The sequence below is a fragment of the Chiloscyllium plagiosum genome, chromosome 26 (genome assembly GCF_004010195.1).
Source record: "Chiloscyllium plagiosum isolate BGI_BamShark_2017 chromosome 26, ASM401019v2, whole genome shotgun sequence".
NCBI classification, from domain to species: domain Eukaryota; kingdom Metazoa; phylum Chordata; class Chondrichthyes; order Orectolobiformes; family Hemiscylliidae; genus Chiloscyllium; species Chiloscyllium plagiosum.
The window spans coordinates 47,921,136-47,941,671 of NC_057735.1; the positions used below are offsets into that span (position 1 = coordinate 47,921,136).

General features: G+C 41.6%; 1 protein-coding gene across 2 annotated transcripts in view; it reads right to left on the reverse strand.

The window, feature by feature from the left end:
* Window positions 1-20,536, reverse strand: part of LOC122563329 (ankyrin repeat and BTB/POZ domain-containing protein BTBD11-like) — a 44,096-nt gene that overhangs the window by 8,467 nt on the left and 15,093 nt on the right. For both annotated transcript variants that reach the window (XM_043717066.1, XM_043717067.1), the window contains exons 2-12: window positions 18,464-18,613; window positions 13,782-13,986; window positions 12,494-12,646; window positions 11,177-11,342; window positions 8,895-8,984; window positions 7,844-7,945; window positions 6,183-6,270; window positions 3,064-3,199; window positions 2,399-2,619; window positions 1,880-2,055; window positions 818-923 (exon numbers count right to left, since the gene is read on the reverse strand). In XM_043717066.1, coding sequence (XP_043573001.1) covers window positions 818-923; window positions 1,880-2,055; window positions 2,399-2,619; window positions 3,064-3,199; window positions 6,183-6,270; window positions 7,844-7,945; window positions 8,895-8,984; window positions 11,177-11,342; window positions 12,494-12,646; window positions 13,782-13,986; window positions 18,464-18,613 — 1,593 coding nt within the window. The remainder of the gene's footprint in view (window positions 1-817; window positions 924-1,879; window positions 2,056-2,398; window positions 2,620-3,063; window positions 3,200-6,182; window positions 6,271-7,843; window positions 7,946-8,894; window positions 8,985-11,176; window positions 11,343-12,493; window positions 12,647-13,781; window positions 13,987-18,463; window positions 18,614-20,536) is intronic.

A 20,536-nucleotide genomic window follows, 5' to 3' on the forward strand; every position in this document is an offset into this window, starting at 1 on the left:
AGTGATTACACCTGGCTAAGAGGCAGATGATGCCTCAATTTAAATATCTCATCTGAAACACAGCACTTCTGGGAGTGTACCACTCCCCCAATACTGCTACAGAATGTCTGCCTGGATTTTTGTGCACAGGTCAGGAGTAGGACTGGAACCCCAAACCAACCGGCAGAGAGGCACAAGTGGAGTTCCAACTGAGCAGTAGCTGCTACAGCCACCCCAGCCTATCCAAGAGGATTGACCCATTCTGTGACAGCGAGGGAAAAAGGTGATCTAATGTAGAAACTTATAACTGAAGTGAGACATCTAGGAGTAGGTCCAGCTCCTGCAAATGTGACAACCTACAACATCTCATGCAACAGCAGCACATTACATACAGCACATTAGCTCAGCAAGCTAACATACATACTTATCAACCACCTGAGCTACAAATCTTCTCAAAAATTCCGAATACAGGTGGTATTATCAGATTAGAATCATTAGAAATAAGGGCCATGCAATTCCCTGGTCAACAGCGCTGGCTTTGGTCCTTTCCTCAGACACAAAACATTGAATCTGGCCATATCTGCATTCTCCACCCAACGTAAAGCACATGCCTCACCCTTGCCCTTTTGTTGCCCGTGTCGGCCCTTGCACTTTCCGGATAGTAGGGAGTATATTTTGTTCAGAAACTCATAGTAAGATAGCAAAGTATCTCCTAATGGAGCTATGAGCTGGCTCCATGCTACAACATTAGTGGCGCAAGGATTGCAATGTCGATATAACTACTGAAGGTCGGGCTATCATTTTGTTCCACTTGTTGAGTAGACCATACAATACTCACCAGGTGCAGCCTTGATCTTCTCACCACTCTCCTGAATCACGGGGATAGGATAAGGCCCATAGCAATGGCTAAAGATGGCCGCCAGCTGCCGCATAAGAGCATTGTTCTGAAAATGTAACACAAAGACACTGCATCATATTAATCATTTGGTCTGTACCCAGCTCATTCAATACTTGGCAGATATACTCAGCTCTCAACACTCTCAGAATCCTTATGCTCAGTTCAGTCAAACAATTAAAAACTTCACATACTACATTGTAGACCAAGCACTGTCCAAGCTCACTATCACACATTTATGGAGACTGTAATATCCTCAATGAGTTTCGTAATGCTTTTCAGCCATCACAATTAAGCATTTATTTTGAAGCAATATATTAATCCTTTTAATTCTTTTAGTCTCGGCTGTATCATTGAATATATTCAAAGGCTGAGTTTGACACATTTTTTTGATACAAGTGAGTCAAGAATTATGGCAGGAAAGTAAGGCCATAATCAGATCAACTGTGAGCTTACTGAATGTGACAGCAGGTTTAAGGGGCTACCCCTACTCCTGTACCTACTTCTTACAACCTTATGGGTCTGCAGAGGAGTTGGTTACAAGGAGATTTAGAATATCAAAATGTGTTATAACTTTATAAATGAGAGAGTGCAATCTGTACTGTCACACTATGGTAGAGGAGATTAAGAAATTCATATTTTGTTGTCAGAGTCTGCTAAATTAACACCTGTAACAGCCAAAACTGTTAGATTGAGATTTATAATAACAGAGACAGGCAGATAATATTGTTGTCTGCTCCACCCTCCTCTCTGACCTATCACCTTCATCCCCACCCCCATCCACCTATCTTGGCTACCTTCTCCTCAGCTTCACCCCCCTCCCATTTATCTCTCCATTCCTAATGAAGGTTTTTTGCCCGAAATGTCAATTTTCCTGCTCCTCGGATGCTGCCTGACCTGCTATGCTTTTCCAGCACCACTCTAATCAAGACTCAGATTTCCAGCATTGCAGTCCTCACTTTTGTCTGGGTAATATTGTTGCGTTGAATGAGGACAAAATTGTACCTTGCTCAGGCGGAATATGTCAAACATGAGGGTGAGTCCTTGGGTGATCATTTCTTGACTGTATACATCCTTCACAGAATCAAAGTCCTTGAGCAAGTTCAGAGTTATGGTCCACTGCCGTTTGATCAGTGAGGTTTCCAGGGACTTCAGCCAGGAATGTAGAGTCCACAGAACACCTTGGGGTGTGAAGAACAAACTCTTAAGAAAAGAGAAGGCTTTCTCTCCACTCTTCATCCCCACCATCTCCACCACCTCCAATGAAAAAGCTACAGATCTTTACCTGAGGCACAAGCATACCTGACATGTACATATTTTACATAACCACAGCACAGGTAATTAGATCAAGTCTGTAATCTATAAAAAGATGAGCGAGGGTTGAGAATTATTCAATTCACTATGGTACCAGACAGGCCAGAGTTTCCAAAGCAGCTAAAGAGAGAGTGCACGATAAGAAGAAATCTGTTGTGAGAGTTTAAAGAGAGGTTACTGTGTTAGCATGTGATGAAGTACTGTACTCACCATGGTTGTGTAACTCTACGGTGATGTCAAGGTAATTATGTTCAGCACTCTGATTCAGGGCATCGCGCAGAGCTTTCCTCTGAGCTTTACTGCTGCGATTTACCCCAGATTTCAGAGCCTGCTGGTTGCTGATCTCTGCCCCTTCAGCAAGGATGTCCTCCAAGGACATAATGTCACTTTTTTGGGTGTCTGGCTGTGACAGAAGCTTCTGTAACACATTCCTGAGCAACAATGTAAAACAGAGTGTGTTAGCAGAAAAATACAAAATATATATTTCCATGTTGTATGATTCTACGATTCTATATAACTAAATACAACACTGCACTTTAATCAGTGAAAGACAATGTATCTTTGACTGGAAATGATCAGCACACAGGGCAAACTACTCACAAGTACTTCCAGTCCCTCATTAAAAGGTTTCCCAGCTATAGCTATATCTCTCTTTATCACACCACACCCTTACTATAAAACTCTCAGTTATGACACTGTCCTTCTCATTCTGATCATAGTATATTGTTCTCAACTGCAACACTCACCCTACCCTGCAGCAATCACAGGCTAAGGAAAATTCTATAAACTACCACACCCCAAATACAGGTTCTCTGATACAACAGCTTCTGTTACTCTCACCTAGTAGAAGTAGTGAGCCTATTCTCATATCTCACCTGCGTCCATGGGCAGCAGCCTGACTGAAGGGGTTAGTAATTCCTTGCAGAGATGCAGTAACTCCATTTTTACCAGTGCATCCAGCCAGGAGATCAGCTCCTTTTGCCAATAGCAAACTGACCAGATCTAGGTGACCTGTAAACAACAGAATGAGAATAAGAAGGGCACAGTAGATAAAGGACTACAGGAGAGGGGGGCATTCCTCAGCAAGGGAGGATATTATCTATAGGTATGGTGAAGAGATAGTTTAGAATCTATGTTTAATAGAGAAAATGACATTTCATAACTTAGTTTATATCAAAATACTCATTCACAGGTCGATGGAATCACCGGCCAGGCCAATATTTATTGCCCACTCCTAACTATCCAGAGGGTAAGAGTCAACCGTATTGCCATGGAGCTGGAGTTACATGTAGGCCAGACCAGGTAAGGATGGCAGTTCCTTTCCCTAAAGGACATTAGTGAACCAGATTGGTTTTCCCAACAATCAGCAATGGATTTGTGGCCATCAGTCAACTCTTAATTCCAGATTTTGTTTTTTATCATGGTGGAATTTGAGCATGGGTCCCCAGATTATTACCTGGCCTCTGGATTAACAATTCAGTGATAATACTACTAGGCCATTGCCTCTCTCTATTACAGGGAAGGTCATCTTATAAAGTGGGATATACAGGAAGATATCTTGTACAATTTTGTTGGAAATGGCTTCCTATACATAGTATGTAGTATAAGATGAAAAGGCATGTTAAACACTGAGATCTAGACAAGGGCATGTGATGTTTGCTCGTTTTTTAAAAAAAATCATTCATGTGGTGAGAATCATCGGTAAGGGTAGAACTTATTGTTCATCCCTGATTGACCTTGAGAAGGTGGTAATGAGCCCGCTTCTCAAACAGCTGCATTCCATATGATGTAGAAACACCAACAGTATTAGGGAGGAGCACCACTGAAGGAACAGCAATATGGTTCAAAGTGTGACTTGGAAGAAATTTGAAGATAATAGTGTTCCCATGCATCTGCTGCCCTTGTCCTTTGAGAGTTTTGGAAAGTATTGTCAAAGGAGCCTCGGTGAGCTGTTGCAGTACATTTTGTAGATGGTACACACTGATGCCACTGTGCATCAGTGGTGGAAATAGGGAATTTGAAGGTGGTGAATGGAGAGCCAATCAAGCGAGGTGCTTTGTCCTAAATTATGTTAAACTCCTTGAGTGTTGTGGGAGCTGCACCCTTCTAGGTAAGTGGAGAATATTCCATCACACTCCTAACTTGTGCCTTTTGGATGGTGGGCAAACTTTGGGAAATCAGACGATGAATTATTCACTGTAGAGTTCCAGCCTATGACCTGCTTTTGTAGCTGCTGTATTTACATTGGTGGCTTCTGACCAATAGTAACCCCTAGAATGTTGATAAGTGTGGATGTCAGTGATGATAATACCATTAATTGTCAGACAGATGGTTAGCTTCTCTCTTGTTGGATATAAACATTGCCTAGCACTCTCGTGATGTTCAGCCTAATGTTGAAGCCTACATGTTGTCTGGGTCTTTCTGCATATGGTCATGAACTGCTTCAATATTTAAGGAACTAGAAAATAATAGTGCAATCAGCAGTAAACACTGCCACTTCTAACCTTATTATTCAGGGAAGATAATTAATAAAGCAGCTGAAGCTGGTTGACCTATGAGATAACCTTGATGAACTACTGCAGAGCTGTCCTGAAGCTGAAACCACCAAATCATCTTACTTTGTGTCAGTTATTACTCCACCAGTGGAGAGCTTTCCTCGATTCCCATTGACTCTAGTTTTTCTGCAGCTTCTTGATACCCAACGTTAACATCAAAGACAATTGCTTTCACTTTGCCTCTGCAAACCTGCTTCATCATTCATGTTTGGACCAAGACAGTATCCCGTGTCTTCTACCATTTCTTGATATCACATGGAGCGAGGTGAATCAACTGAAGACTGACACCAATTTGGGACTTCAAATATGCTAAGTTGGATCAGCTACTCAGCACTTCTGGCTGAAGTTTGTTGCAAATGCTTCACCCAATTCTTTTGCACTGATGTGCTGAACTCTCCCAACATTGAGGTTGGAGATAATGATGTACCTTCTTCTCTGGTTCACTACTATTTATAACTGTTTGTGACTGAACTGGACAGCGTAGAAATAATCTGTTATTTGAGGAATTGCTGTGCTATGTCGATCACGTGTTGCTTCGATTGTATGGCTGCATGTTTGTGTTATCTTGCATTGTAGTTTCACCAGGGATGGACAATAACCTCTCACCCAGCCAGTGTTACCACATTTCATAAAAGAGTAAAATGTTGCCATCTCATTTTTAGGTATAGTGGGTGTATACTCTCCTGCCCTTGTCATTGAAATTCCTTGTCACCAATTGTCCAGCTTGATGGCAGTGGGAGGGTGGGGGAATATGCCAAGTCACATGGTTATAGATTGTTTCAGCTGATTCATGGATGTCCAGTTTTATGTTGTCAGATCTGTTCTAAATCTTTCTTATTTAGCATACTGGTAGCCCTGCACAAAATACAAAACATGCCCTCAGTTTGAAGATGGGAGTTTTGTGTGCACATGGACTGTATGGTGGTCACTTATATCACTGCTGTCGTGGACAGATCTATTTGCAATAGATAGGCTGATGAGGACAAGGTCAAGCAAGTTTCATTCCCTTGTATTGGTCCTCTCACCACTTGCTTCAGATCTAGTCTTGCAGCTACATCCTTCAGGACTCAACCAGCTCAGTCAGTAGAAATCCAAGGAAGGGATTGTGTTTAAGAAAGTAATTTAAAAAACAGGATGCAACTTCTTTATGATGCAGCCTTTTTGACAGGACCTGAGATGAGATGTTCAATTCCAATTTACATCAAATGTATTTATAATTTAGTTAAAAATTCAGATAACCTTTTCCACATCACCAAACTGTGATCTATTATTAGGGCATTTGCTTTAATATATACACTGACTACGGCACAAATGTGAAAGGTATAGAGGCAACCGAATGAAAGGCTTCTGTCATCACTGCAACAGATCTTGCTGAAAGGGTCAGATCCACTCTCTCTATTCCCTTCCCAACACTGACCCTTCCCCTAGCTATTGTGTACCTGCTGCGGCTGCCAGCTGTAGAGGTGTTTCAGACCAATTTCCTTCACTAATACAGCCATCGACGTGGGCCCCAGCATCCAATAGCAACTGCACAGGCACACAGAGAGAATGTCACACAGAGGACAACATTGCAAGTGTAGACTTAATCACTTACATAGAATTACACTCAATTACATACAGAGAAATAATATTTACAGGCAAAAACAGACAGGCCATTCCACCCTCTCTGTCTGCCTTTAGCTCACCTGAGAATTCTCCACTTTAATTATTTCTAGTCCCATCAAGTCCCCGTGTCCCTCGGTTCCTCCCTGCATGATGTAAACTCTAGTCCCCTCTGCCCTCTGTATCCCTCCATTCCTACCCTGCCTACGTATCCTTCCAATCACAAATTGTCCCTGTCTCCCTCCATTCACAGCCTGCCCCCTCCATTCTTATCTACTCCATGAGAAACTTCATTCTTCTGCAGTCCTTTTTTAGTTCTATAATATCCCTATCCATCAGATTTCACCCTGTGCCCACCATTTATGTCCTTCTCCATCAAATATGCAGCTTGGTCCAGTTGAGGTATTTTAAAAAAGTAAGGTGATTGATTGGATGGAGACAGCGAAGTGCTTCTCCAGTAAGGGTGTGAGAATGGTTAAGATAACAGGAAGACTAGAGTTGGGCTGTTCAGAAGTGAAATACACAAGTTGTGGAAAACAGAAACTTCCAAATGTTGAGGGTGCTGGTCTTCCAATGGAATTTTCAACAGATCAATTTTGTTCAATCAATCTAGAAATTATGAAGCTAAGGCTGATAAATGGATTTTATAATCTAACTGAATAACAGAACGAGCTCAAAGGGATGAATGGTCCAGTTCAACTTATGGTCAATGATAAGTCGCAGAAGGTTTATTGTTATAATGGTGCTGTTGAATGTCATGGGAAGTTGGTTAGATCTCTCTTGCTGGAGCTGGTAATTGCCTGACAATTGTATATTGTGAATTAGCCCACTATGACCCCAAGCCTGAACATAGATCAGGTCTTGTTACATATACATTGACAGACTGCTTCAGTATCTGAGGAGTCATTAATGATGCTGAGCACTGTGAAATTTGTGAACATCCTCACTTCTGACCTTATGAAAGGAGGGAAGGTCTTTGATGGAGCAGTTGAAGAAGATTAGGTCAAAAATAGGCATAGCTTCACTACTCTTTTTCAAAACAGTGCCATGGAATGCTTTGCATTCACCTGAAAGGGCAATCAGAGCCTTGGTTTAAATTCTTACACAACAGGCATCACTGACAATTGTGTGGCACTCCCTCAGTACCGCACAGGAGTGTGAATTTAATTTATGAGATCAAGTATCTAAGATGGGATTTACAGAGACAAACATCAGACTCAGAGAACAGTGTGATTCACTGAGACATGGTTGACAACATGGAGAAATGGAGAGTAGTTATATGATCTGGGGAGATGGGTTAGCCCCAAAGAGAGCAACAAATTTGATGTGCCTAACATCCTTGAACTGCTTCTAAAAACCCTGCCCCTGAGGTAAATCAAAATCTCTCAAACAATGGCACAATCTCCAACATCTGAAATTACCCTTCATTAATCCATGGAAAGTTGGAAGTACTCAATGTTTACTCAACTAAATCTACAAAATTGACACACTCTTGTACCTGTGTGATTGACAGATGACCAAATGCAACTGCAAAAGTGAGAGCAGTCCAGTGTCTAGTCTCTGTATGGACAGATGGGCACTGCTGAGAATAACCTGGCACCTGAAAATCAAGCATGACAGTTTAGGAATTTCTCAAGCTGAGCAAGTCAGTGTAGAAATAATCAATATTTAGTCTGTTTGAACACTGGATCATTGTTTATATAGAGGCATCCAAATTAAAGCTGACACAGTTCATTAAACATCAGGGAGATCAGGTATAAATGGTCAAACATGATTTGCTGTGACACTGTGTCAGGGTCCAGGTTTAACAGGAATATCCCGCATTTGGACTAGGGTTGATTTGTTATACGTTCACCCCATAGGTTACTCTTGTGAAATGCAATGACTTCTTTGGATGCACTTTCATGTGAAGGCAATGTGCCAGTTACCACGATGGCACAGTGGTTAGCACTGCTGCCTCACAGCGCCAGAGATCTGGGTTCAATTCCCGACTCAGGTGACTGATTGTAGAGTTTGCACATTCTCCCCGTGTCTGTGTGGATTTCCTCCGGGTGCTCCGGTTTCCTCCCACAGTCCAAAAATATGTATGTTAGGTGAATTGGCCATGCTAAATTGCCTGTAGTGTTAGGGGAATGGGTCTGGGTGGGTTGCACTTCGGTGGGTTGGTGTGGACTTGTTGGGCCGAGGGGCCTGTTTCCACCCTGTAAGTAATCTAATCTAATCTCTCCAGCATCATTTTCCAGTGACCCAATGTCCACTTTTGACTCTCTTTTGCTCTTTACTTATCTAAAAAAACTCTTACAGTCTTCCTTTATATTACTGGCTAGCTTACCCTCATATTTAATCTTCTCCCTCCTTATTTCTTTTTTTGTTGCCCTCTGTTGGTCTTTGTAAGCTTCCCAGTCCACTGCCTTTCGCCATATTATATGCTTTCTGTTTTGCTTTTCTGCTATCCCTGACTTCCCTAGTCAGCCATAGTTCGGTGGGTCGGTGTGGACTTGTTGGGCTGAAGGGCCTGTTTCCACAATGTAAGTAATCTAATATCTTACCTGAATATCAATGTCTGCTCCAGAGGTTAGCAGAACCTGGACCATGGCCTCATCTCCACTGCTCGCTGCATACATCAGTGGAGTCAATCCCTGAACAGAAGAAACAGCATTTGATCATCCCCAGTAAATAACCAATTCTGAGGTTAAGCTGTCCTCTGAACTCATGGAGCTCATGCTCAAAGGCAAATTTTAGAGATCACTTTCACACAAAGGGAGAAGCAGAGACTAAGTAACACATTACCATACTAAGTTGATTAACTCAATTCTTGCTCCCAAAGAACGTGTGCAATTTATCAAATGCAAGCTTATACTGCACTACAAAACACCCCCAAGGGTTCAGCAACTGTAGCAGAAATGAAGGTGGTTGAAGGGAACATTCATATATTTGAATAATGAGGCAGAAAAGAGAACATTAGTCCATGCTGGGTTGAGATGTAAACTAGGAAAATGCAGTGTCAGTTGGATCGATGGCATAGTGAAATATCACACAACAAGAGATACCTCCTGTCTCATCAGATACTCTGGTGAAGTATGAAGTATATCCTGCTTACAGTAAGCATCATGGAAATGTGTGGAATGTTGACTTTGCAAGGAGATGTGGTCATGTCTTGTTCTGGACAGTGATTAATGGAGGTACAGCGACTTGAATGTTGCACTGATGTTCAATCTGACCTCTCCTATTCTCCATGTGTACGAACAAACTCACTGTCCATCTTGCCTGTTGAGTTTATGTAGACTTTTATCAGATTTCTCCATTTTTTAAAAACATTTTATTCAGAAAAATCTGATTAATACTGGCTACTACATTCAGACAATGGCATCGTAGAAAACGACCCCTAATGTACATGATGTTTCATCCTGTTTGAATGCACAACTGAATTATCAATTTGACTTACTATTTTCTTAACTGAAGTGTCTGAAAACTCAGTTGGAGGCAACATTAATAGATGTCAACAAGAGTGCATCAGATTCTAAAACAGGCAATAATTAAACAGTTGCCCGCATACTCATGATTGAAACATTTGGAAGGGATTAGATTAGATTCCCTACAGTGTGGAAATAGGCCCTTCGGCCCAACAAGTCCACACAGACCCTCCGAAGAGTAATCCACCCAGACCCACTTTCCTCTGACTAATGCATCTAACACTATGGGCAATTTAGCATGGCTAATCCACCTGACCTGCACATCTTTGGACTGTGGGAGAAAATCAGAGCAATCCCACACAAGGAGAATGTGCAAACTCCACGCAAACAGTCACCAGAGGCTGGAATTGAACCTGGGACCTTGATGGCGTAAGGCAGCAGTGCTAACCACTGAGCCACCGTGCCGGATTAGCTGCTACTTCCTGTTCTCCGAATTGAGAAATAAAACAAGAGCTTTGTTCCCCATTTTATAGTAATTTCATTACCCATACATAGTTAGTCAGATTTTACAATTCAATTAAGTGATTGAGTTTCTTGCTTTAGGTCTTTATGTTATCAAATAATCATGAAGGCCCCACTCCTAGTAGTATCCTTTTCCAATGTTTTCTCACCAACCTTTGCCTCCTATCTTCACTTTTCCTGAATTACTCAGGAAGGAGTGGCACTGCTGATCAAAGCTAGTATTATATTTGCAGGACCCAGTTTAAACCAATTCAACCTACTAATATGTTTTAACCATAAATTAACAACAGCTTATCTGTCTTTGGTGCATATTACAGACAACATAAAATTATATATAGAATCATATAATCAGAAATTTACAGCACTGTACAAGGCCCTTTTACCCAATGTGTCAGTACTGGTCAAAAGCAACCCCTAACTATTCTAATCCCATTTCCCAGCATTCGGCCCATAGCCTGGTATGCCTTGACATTGCGAGTGCACATTTAAATACTCCTTCACACTGTAGGGAATCTAATCTAATCCCTTCCAAATGTTTCAATCATGAGTATGCGGGCAACTGTTTAATTATTGCCTGTTTTAGAATCTGATGCACTCTTGTTGACATCTATTAATGTTGCCTCTAACTGAGTTTTCAGACACTTCAGTTAAGAAAATAGTAAGGCAGTGAGTTTCAGATTCACACCTCTGGGTGAAACCATTTTCCTCACATCTCAAGTAAACCTTCTGCCCCTTACCTTACATCTATGACCCTTGGTCAGTAATCCTTTCATTAAGAGGACAAGTTTCTTCTTGTTTATCGTATCTATACCCCTCATAATTTTACACATGTCAATCATGTTCCCTCTCAATCTCCTCTGCTCTAAGGAATATATTACTGACTGTCCTCTCCCTACCTGCTCACTAAGAGTATTGAGTCCCTCTGGTCCCAGCAATGCAGCAGCTGCTTTCACCAAATCAGTGCGACCGGAGTTCAACATCTGGAAACCCAGGTTCTGTCTCAGTTTCAGTTCTGCCTCCTTGGTGTCCAGTCCACGGGATGGATATAAAATGCTGTTAATCCTGTCAGAATCAAACAAAAATAAGTGAGATTCATTTTGATGTATTAAATTCTAACATAGATTAAATTCTGTTTCCCTTGGCTCTAAGGTCCAAAATCAGGGAACACAGGCCACTTAGGACAGAGATTAGTCAGAACCTCTTCACGTAGAGAGCTGTGAATCTTTGGAATTCTCAACATCAGAGGGCTGTGGAAGTTCAATCATTAAGTTCAAGACAGAGATTGAGATTTCTATTTGCCAAAGACACTAAAGGATAAGGGGATAGCATGGGAATTACGGCACTGAGCTAGATGATTAACTATGATTTAGAATGGCACAGCAGATTTATGGGGCTGAATGGCTTACACCTGCTCCTACAAGAAAAGATTTCTTCTCAACTGCATATATTCTTTTCAGCTCCAATGTTGAACATTAACTGGCTGAATTTCTACAGGAGCTGTGTAACGTTACTATTCCAATGTCCCATCCGAAATACTTCACAAATCAATTGTGGCTCAGTTGACAAAACACTCAGCGCAGCGGTTCAGAGATCTGAGCACACAATCCAAGCAGACACTCCAATTCCATGCAGACAAAATGCTACACCAACAGAAGCTCCAACTTTCAGAACTGACATTAAATTAAGCCCGTCTTCCTTCTCAGGTGGAAGGCAAGACGCTTTCGAAGAAAGGCAGCAAGTTCTCCCCAGTGGCTGGGCAATATTTATCTTTCATTCATATCATTAAAAGTGGGTCCTGATCATTTATCTCATTGTAGTAATGGGACTTCCTTCTGCACAACATTGGCTTTCACATTTCCAACACTGGCACAATAGAAATATCCCATGGGAAGAATACTTTAACATGTCCATGTCTTTCAGAAATTTAAGATACAATTTAGGTTTTCATGATAATTGGGTAATCATTACACAACATCAAGAGTGTTGTTCCAACTGGTGAGTTGGGAACCAAGGGAATAGGATTATGTTGAATAAAATGCACCTCTATTACATCAAGGATCAGTATCAGTGGGGTTCTCCATTCTCTCTGTGCGCTTAACATATAAACAGCAATGGGTCATTCAATCTCTCAAAACTTTATTCAAGTAGCGATCAGCTTATCTTTATCTTCACCCATTTATATGCAAAGTTTGAGTTAATGAAGCTTTGCTCACCGGAGTTGTCGGGGTTCAGAGTCTACACCTGGAAGTAGAAGCCTGGCCGCCTGCCGAAGGTCACCAACATCCACTGTGAGACTGCATCTGTGATCCGCCTGAGCAATACATACCCTGATCCACTCGACCACTGGTGGGAGAATCTCATATGGTCTGAAGGGAAAGAAATACACACAAAGACAACACAAGCCATGAGAACATGGATATGCATTTGACCTGGACTCCTCCTCACTTCAGAAGCTATTAAGTGGACATTCAACAAGCACCTTCTAATGGTAGCATGGCAAAGCGGACCTTCAAACATGCATGTTGTGTATGTCTCTCTGCACTGGCTCCAGGTCTGCACAATACATTCAGAGGAAGATCTTAGAAAATAATTCTGCCCAAGTTATTTCAAACTGTGCAAGCCACGAGATGGAGACAGCATGTTCAGCTAACCTCTACCTATATTGATAATGTCCCTTGGTGTAGCACTTCTCAAAACCTTTGGGGCCAATGAAATCAATTGTCAAAATCTGTCTCTTTGGTTTATCACCAAACCCTATTACCACTCTCATAGAAAGAGGGGGGGAATCCCATCTCGGTTGGGAAATTTTATAAGCTGACTATACAGTTTGAACATCCGTGATTTAAGCTGCATGAACTAAGATAATGATCGTCACCTCTCTTCACATGCAGGGTCAGTGGTTACCATATCTTGCATCCTACCCAACTTCAAAGATTTTTCACTTCTAGCAGCAATCATCATTCAATAAGAACTCAACAGTTATGTAAATTGTTTATCATATCTCTGAATGGTGTTTTAACTATAAAAGATCAAGTTCAATGATACTGTTTAATCTCAGGAGCATTTGATAAATGTGCAAACCAAACATCATTTCCCTTTCACAGCTTATTGTTTCAAAATAACAATAAAGTAACTTCGAGAAACAGTGAGCTGCTGAAAGTCAATCTTAGTTTATTGGTATCTGTTTCAGTCTTTGAGCTATGAAGGGGGCTAAAGCTGACAGCAGAGATCTGGCTTGAGTCAGACTTAGATTTATATTGTGGTTGAGTTTGCATCTCTGTTTCATGCTTTCAGAACTTTGAGGAGAGGGAGCAGCAGATTTTACAATTCTCTAATTTGTTGGTGTGGTTCAGATTTCCTAAAACATGCAAGACTGGAAATGTTCAAATAACTAAAAGCCCTGTGGAAAATATGGTGTTTTCCCAGAGTGACTCAGCTCAGCAAATTGTAGAATTAATCAGTTTGGGCATTTTTGAGAAGTTCCAATTTTAACTGTCTCACCTCTCACTGCCCAGTTTTATTTGTGGTGGCTCAGTGTTGGGATTCTCCCACTCCAGATGAGGGCAGTGCATATAGTAAAAGAGCCCATGAAGCGCCTCCGGCTCCCAGGAGTACGGTCCCTTTTTGAAATGGAGCTGAAATCCCTTCCCATGGTACTTTGCACCAAATTGATGGAAGTAATACATTGCTTGTGAGACCAGGTCACCTGTGGAATAGAAGCAGAATAGTTAGAGCCAATTCCACATGACATTAGTGCAACAACACTGAGGAGAGGGGTAATGGAATCTTGTCATCAAACAGAGACTATACTGCACCAGCTATATCAATGCTGTGGCTTTCTATTCTCTCATAGGATATGGGTGTCATCGATTAGGCCACCATTTATCACCCATCCCTAGTTGCCTTTGAGAAGGTAGTGGTGAGCTGCATTTTTGAGTTGTAGTCCATGTGCTGTAGGTACACCCACAATGCTGTTAGAGAGGGAATTGCAGGATTTTGACCCAGCAAAACTGCAGAACAGTGATGCAGTTCCAAGTCAGAATGGTGAACAGCTTGCAGGGAACCTGCAGGTGGTGGTGTTCCACATATCTGCTGCCCTTGTCCTTCGAGATGGAAGTGGCTGTGGGTTTGGAAGATACAGTCTAAGGATCTTGCTGCCAATACAGATTGGAGACTGGGTATATTCCAATCATCTCCAAGACACCGTTCAGTAGCATGAAGGATTATATACCATATTCCTGAGATAAGTATAGCTCCAACTCTGAATGAATCCAGGATACAGAAAGACAAAAAAGCTTACATAATTGCGATCTCATCACTACAGGATGTAGATAGTATGACACAATATGTAGACATTACAGTGGTGCTGGAAAACCAGGTCAGGCAGCATCCGAGGAGCAGGAAAATCGACGTTTCGGCAGGAACCCTTCATCAGACTCCTGCCCAAAACTTCGATTTTCCTGCTCCCCGGATGCTACGTGACCTGCTGTACTTTTCCAGTACTACTGTAATCTTGACTCTGATCTCCAACATCTGCAGTCCTCACTTTTGCACAGTATGTAGACAGGCCAACCAGGGGTGAGGCCATATTGGATTTGGTACTAGGCAATGAATCAGGCTAGGTGTTAGATTTGGAGATAGGTGAGCACTTTGGTGATAGTAACCACAACTTGGTTATGTTTATTTCAGTGATGGAAAGGGTTAGGTATATACCTATAGGTATATAGGGTAAGAGTTATAGCTGGGAGAAAAGCAATTATGATGTGATTAGGCAAGATTTAGGACCCATGGATTGGGGAAGGAAACTGCAGGGGATGGGCACAATTGAAACGTGGAGCTTATTCAAGGAACAGCTACTGCGTGTCCTTGATGCGTATGTACCTGTCAGGCAGGGAGGAAGTGGTCAAGCGAGGGAGCTGTGGTTTACTAAAGAAGTTGAATCTCTTGTCAAGAGGAAGAAGAAGGTTTATGTTAGGATGAGATGTGAAGGCTCAGGGCACTTGAGAGTTATAAGTTAGACAGAATGACCTAAAGAGAGAGCTAAGAAGAGCCAGGAGGGGACATGAGAAGTCGTTGGGGGATAGATCAAGGCTTTCTATAGGTATATCAGGAATAAAAGAATGACGAGAGTAAGATTAGGGCCAATCAAGGATAATAGTGGGAAGTTGTGCGTGGAGTCACAGGAGATAGGGGAAGCACTAAATGAATATTTCTCGTCAGTATTCACACAGGAAAAAGACAACATTGTCAAGGAGAATACTGTGATACAGGCTACTAGAGTAGATGGGATTGAGGTACACAAGGAGGAGCTGTTAGCAATTCTAGAAAGTGTGAAAATGGATAAGTCCCCTGGGCCGGATGGGATTTATCCTAGGATTCTCAGGGAAGCTAAAGAGGAGATTGCAAAGCCTTTGACTTGGATCTTTATGTCATCATTGTCTACAGGAATAGTGCCAGAAGACTGGAGGATAGCAAATATTGTCCCCTTGTTCAAAAAGGGGAGTACAGACAACACTGGTAATTAAAGACCTGTGACTCTTAGTTCTGTTGTGGGTAAAGTGCTGGAAAAGATTATAAGAGATAGGATTTATGATCATCTAGAGAGAAATAAGTTGATGAGGTATAGTCAGCATGGTTTTGTGAAGAGTAGATCATGCCTCACAAACCTTATTGAGTTCGTTAAGAAGGTGACCAAACAGGTAGAGGAGGGTAAAGTGGTTGATGTGGTATATATGGATTTTAGTAAGGCGTTTGATAATGTTTACCACAGTAGGCTATTGCAGAAAATACGGAGGCATGGGATTGAGGGTAATTTAGCAGTTTGGATCAGAAATTGGTGAGCTGAAAGAAGAAAGAGGGTGGTGATTGATGGGAAATGTTCATCCCGGAGTTTAGTTACCGCAAGGATCTGTTTTCGGGCCACTGTTTGTCATTTTTATAAATGACCTGGATGAGGGTGTAAAAGGATGGATTAGTAAATTTGCAGATGACAATAAGGTCGATAGAGTTGTGAATCATGCTGAAGGATGTTGTAGGTTACAGAGGGACATAGATAAGCTGCAGAGCTGGGCTGAGAGGTGGCAAATGGAGTTTAATGTGGAAAAGTATGAGGTGATTCACTTTGGAAGGAGTAACAGGAATACAGAGTCCTGGGGCTAATGGTAGGATTCTTGGTAGTGCAGAAGAACAGAGAGATCTCAGTGTTCAGGGACATAGATCCCTGAGGTTGCCACCCAGGTTGATGGGGCTGTTAAGAAGGCATATGGTGTGTTCACTTTTATTAGCAGAGGGATTGAGTTTCAGAGCTCATGCTTCTGGTGCAAAACTCTGGTGTGACTGCACTTGGAGTATTGAGTACAGTTCTGGTCACCTCTTTATAGGAAAGATGTGGAAGTTTTGGAAAGGTTTCAGAAGAGATTTACTAGGATGTTGCCTAGTATGGAGGGAAGGGCTTACGAGGAAAGGCTGAGGGGCTTGAGACTATTTTTGTTAGAGAGAAGAAGGTTGAGAGGTGACAGTATTGAGACAAATAAGATAATCAGAGGGTTAGATAGGTTGGACAGTGAGAGCCTTTTTCCTCAGATGGTGATGGCTAGCATGAGGGGACATAGCTGTAAATTGAGGGGTGCTAGATATAGGACAATGTCAGAGGTAGTTTCTTTACTCAGAGAGTAATAGGGGAGTGGAATGGCCTGCCTGCAACAGGAGTAGACTCACTAACTTTAAGGGCATTTAAATGGTCATTGGATCGACATATGGATGAAATTGGAATACCATAGGTCAGATGGATTTCATATTGGTTTCACAGTTCGGCACAACATCGAGAGCCGAAGGCGCTGCGCTGTAATGTTCTATGTTCTAAGATACACTGTTGTTTCTCACCAAGCCTCCTTCAACAGAATTTCCAAAAGTGAGGCTTCTACAACTTAGAAGGATAATGGCTGCAGCTCCACAGGAACTTCACCGCCATGTTTCCCTCAACATCATGTACTATCCCAACTTAGAACAAAATACTTTTCTTCACTGTTGCTGGGTCAAAATCCAGGAACTCCCTCTTTCACAGCAATCCCTTCATCTCATTGGCTACAGCAGTTCAGGAAGGTGGCTCACTTTCTCAAGGACAATTGAGAATGAACAGTAAATGTTGGCCTTGTCAGCAATCACCCACAAATGTACAAATTAAGGGAAAAAAAACACTTTATCAGGCTACAGGCAAGTTTGAAGCATTAGCTACAATTTGGATCAATAGTGTTGCCCAAGGACACACAGACAATTCTGTAATCAAAGTCACCAGTGCACAACAGGGCAATAATTGGGTTAAATGTTCAAGCGAGAGATAACCAACAAATAATTATCCAGAAATAATTTACCCTGTTACATTCTCATGATTAAATAGGCAAAAAAATTATCTAAATATTACAATACAAATCCACAACCCATAACTCCTTGCCTGAAACAAATTTCTCCCTCTTTATTCTAAATCTCTCAAAAATTAATCTGATATCTCTGCCCATTGCTTTAGATTCCCCTATCACGGGAGAAGTCTTTTACTACTGACTCTGTCTCATCCCTTGAGAATTTTAAACATCCCTGTAATTTCATCTTGTAATTTCCTCTGTTCTATAGATGTGTTGATGCCAGGAAGCGATATATACACCTCAAAACATCCACATACAACCCAGGGCATGTATGTGATTGACTAGAGGTTAGCAGCAGCTCCTTTTTTTTAAAAAAGGAGTTTAAAATAGTCTTAACCCTGAATATTTTGTGACTTTTAAGTAGAATTTTCATGGTGAAATAAACTTTAAAAGAAAGTTTAACCTAAGATTCATAGAATTATGAGAATTTTCAGTTATTAATTCTTATTGATTTAAAAAAAGCTTCAAAGAGCATATTCAGATTTATTTATTTTCCCAGCTTTTTCATAAATAATTATGGCCACAACCTAAAACTTTGCTCATCAAATCAAAACCAACATCTGTAACCATGGTATATCACCAGAACAGGTTTATTGAGAGCAGAATGATGATTTTAGCTAAAATAATCATTTGAAACTGTAAAGTATTGCGCAATGATTAGTCTTTTATAACTGAAACAAAACTCATTATTTATGACTTCATATCTTTTAGGCATTATAATTAATACAGTGCTGTGGGAAGGGATAAGCATAATGTTTTACTGACTGAGTTCAGCGATAGTGCCCACAAAGGTTGCCAGCATAATCTGCTCCAGATTCTTGAGGTCCAAGCGATTGTACAGCTGCCTTTGGATTGATCTTCCACTTTGAAAGCGTTCCGTGTACAGGCTGAGGTAGATCGGAATGCAAGGCATACCTGAAACCACAGGAAATACAACCATTATTTGATAAATGGTGAACTAAGAAAACACATTCGGCAACGGAAAGGCAAAATCTAAAATAGCATATAAGGCACAGAGACCTCTCTCCACCCGTTCCAACAAACACTATACATAGGGGGTTCCATGGACAGCAAGCGAGAAAAATGATCAGTTTTTTTTCAAAAGAAAGTTTGCCTGCTCTTCTTTAAAATAATAGGGTGAAATCATTTTAGTGATCATCTTTTTACATGTCTCATTTGAAAAGAGTGTACAAAAGATTGCAGTCAGTAGCAAAGTCTGGTGAGCTGGGATGGTGGTCAGCAGTGCGGCAGCGGTCAGTGAAGCTTGGTGAGCTGGGATGCTGGTCAGCAGTGAAGCAGTGGTCAGTGAAGCCTGGTGAGCCCTGATGGTGGTCAGTTGTGAAGCAGTGGTCAGTGAAGCCTGGTGAGCCCTGATGCTGGTCAGCAGTGAAGCAGCGGTCAGTGAAGCCTGGTGATCCCTGATGGTGGTCAGCAGTGAAGCAGCTGTCAGTGAAGCCTGGTGAGCCCTGATGCTGGTCAGCAGTGAAGCAGCTGTCAGTGAAGCCTGGTGAGCCCTGATGGTGGTCAGCAGTGAAGCAGTGGTCAGTGAAGCCTGGTGAGCCCTGATGCTGGTCAGCAGTGAAGCAGCGGTCAGTGAAGCCTGGTGAGCCCTGATGGTGGTCAGCAGTGAAGCGGCTCGTGAATCCAGGTGGGACGTAGCCTAGCACTGGCGAAAGCTCAGCATGGAGTGTTTACAGGCCCATGGCTTACAAAAAGACTTCAATATTTAACTTGTAACATTATTTCTTTATTTTTCTACTTCATACTAAGAAAAACTGTAGTGTTGAAATTTTTAACTTATTTCTTTATTTTTCAATTATTGTTGTTTATTATTGTTCCCAAGGTAGAGCTGGGAATGGCAACATTATGAATTTTTCATTGTAATCCTGTAATTGAGTACACATGACAATAAAACCTAACTCTGACAATACAGCACTCTCAAAAATATTTTACTAGAATGTCAATTTTGGCAATGTGCTCAAATTTCTGGAGTGAGTCTTGAACCTATAACCTTCTGATTCAGATGCAAGAGTGTTAATCAAATGAACAATGGCTGATCCCATGTCATTTTGGAATGAAATCTTCAAGGGATTGATGGAGTCTCAGATCAAAAACTTCCTGTTTGGTCTCAGGTGCAACAGTTTTCGAGGTTTATTATCACTGAAATTACCTTTCTTTCCCAGTACAAGCACCTACTGATAATACCAAAGGAGAGAAAATGACTGCTGAATATCTTCCTGATGTTGAACGTGACAACTTGCCTAATCAGATGTCACTCTTTGGACTGGTAGTTCAGATACCCAGAAATTGATTAATAAATGTACGTCCGCACCAGTGAGGAAGTGTCCTGAACATCAGTCTGCAAAAGTATCAGCATGACTCAGCTCATAGAACTCCCACTTCAAAATCAGTTCACAGCTTACTCCTCATTCCAAAGAACTGAGCAGGTTGAATATCCACTGCTTTGCTGAGGGAGTGCTGAACTGTCAAGAGATACTGTTGTTGAAGGTGCAACAGCAAGGCACAGTTGATCTCTCGGATGGTGTAAGATCCTACAAAACCATGTCAAAGAAACAGAGCTTTTTCTCTGGTACCAAGACCAATAACATTCTTTCAACTAACTCAAATGAAGCTGATTATCTCATTGCAAGATCTCCTACATTACAACAGCGATTACACTTCAAACGCAAGACTGAACTTACAGTGCTTTGGGGGCAGCTTCAAGTTGTCAAAGACACCATTAAATTCAAGTTTTCTCTTCTATTACATGCATCCACCCCTACACCCACTCTGCCACCCACCCCTACACCCACCCTGCCATTCACCCTGCCACCACCC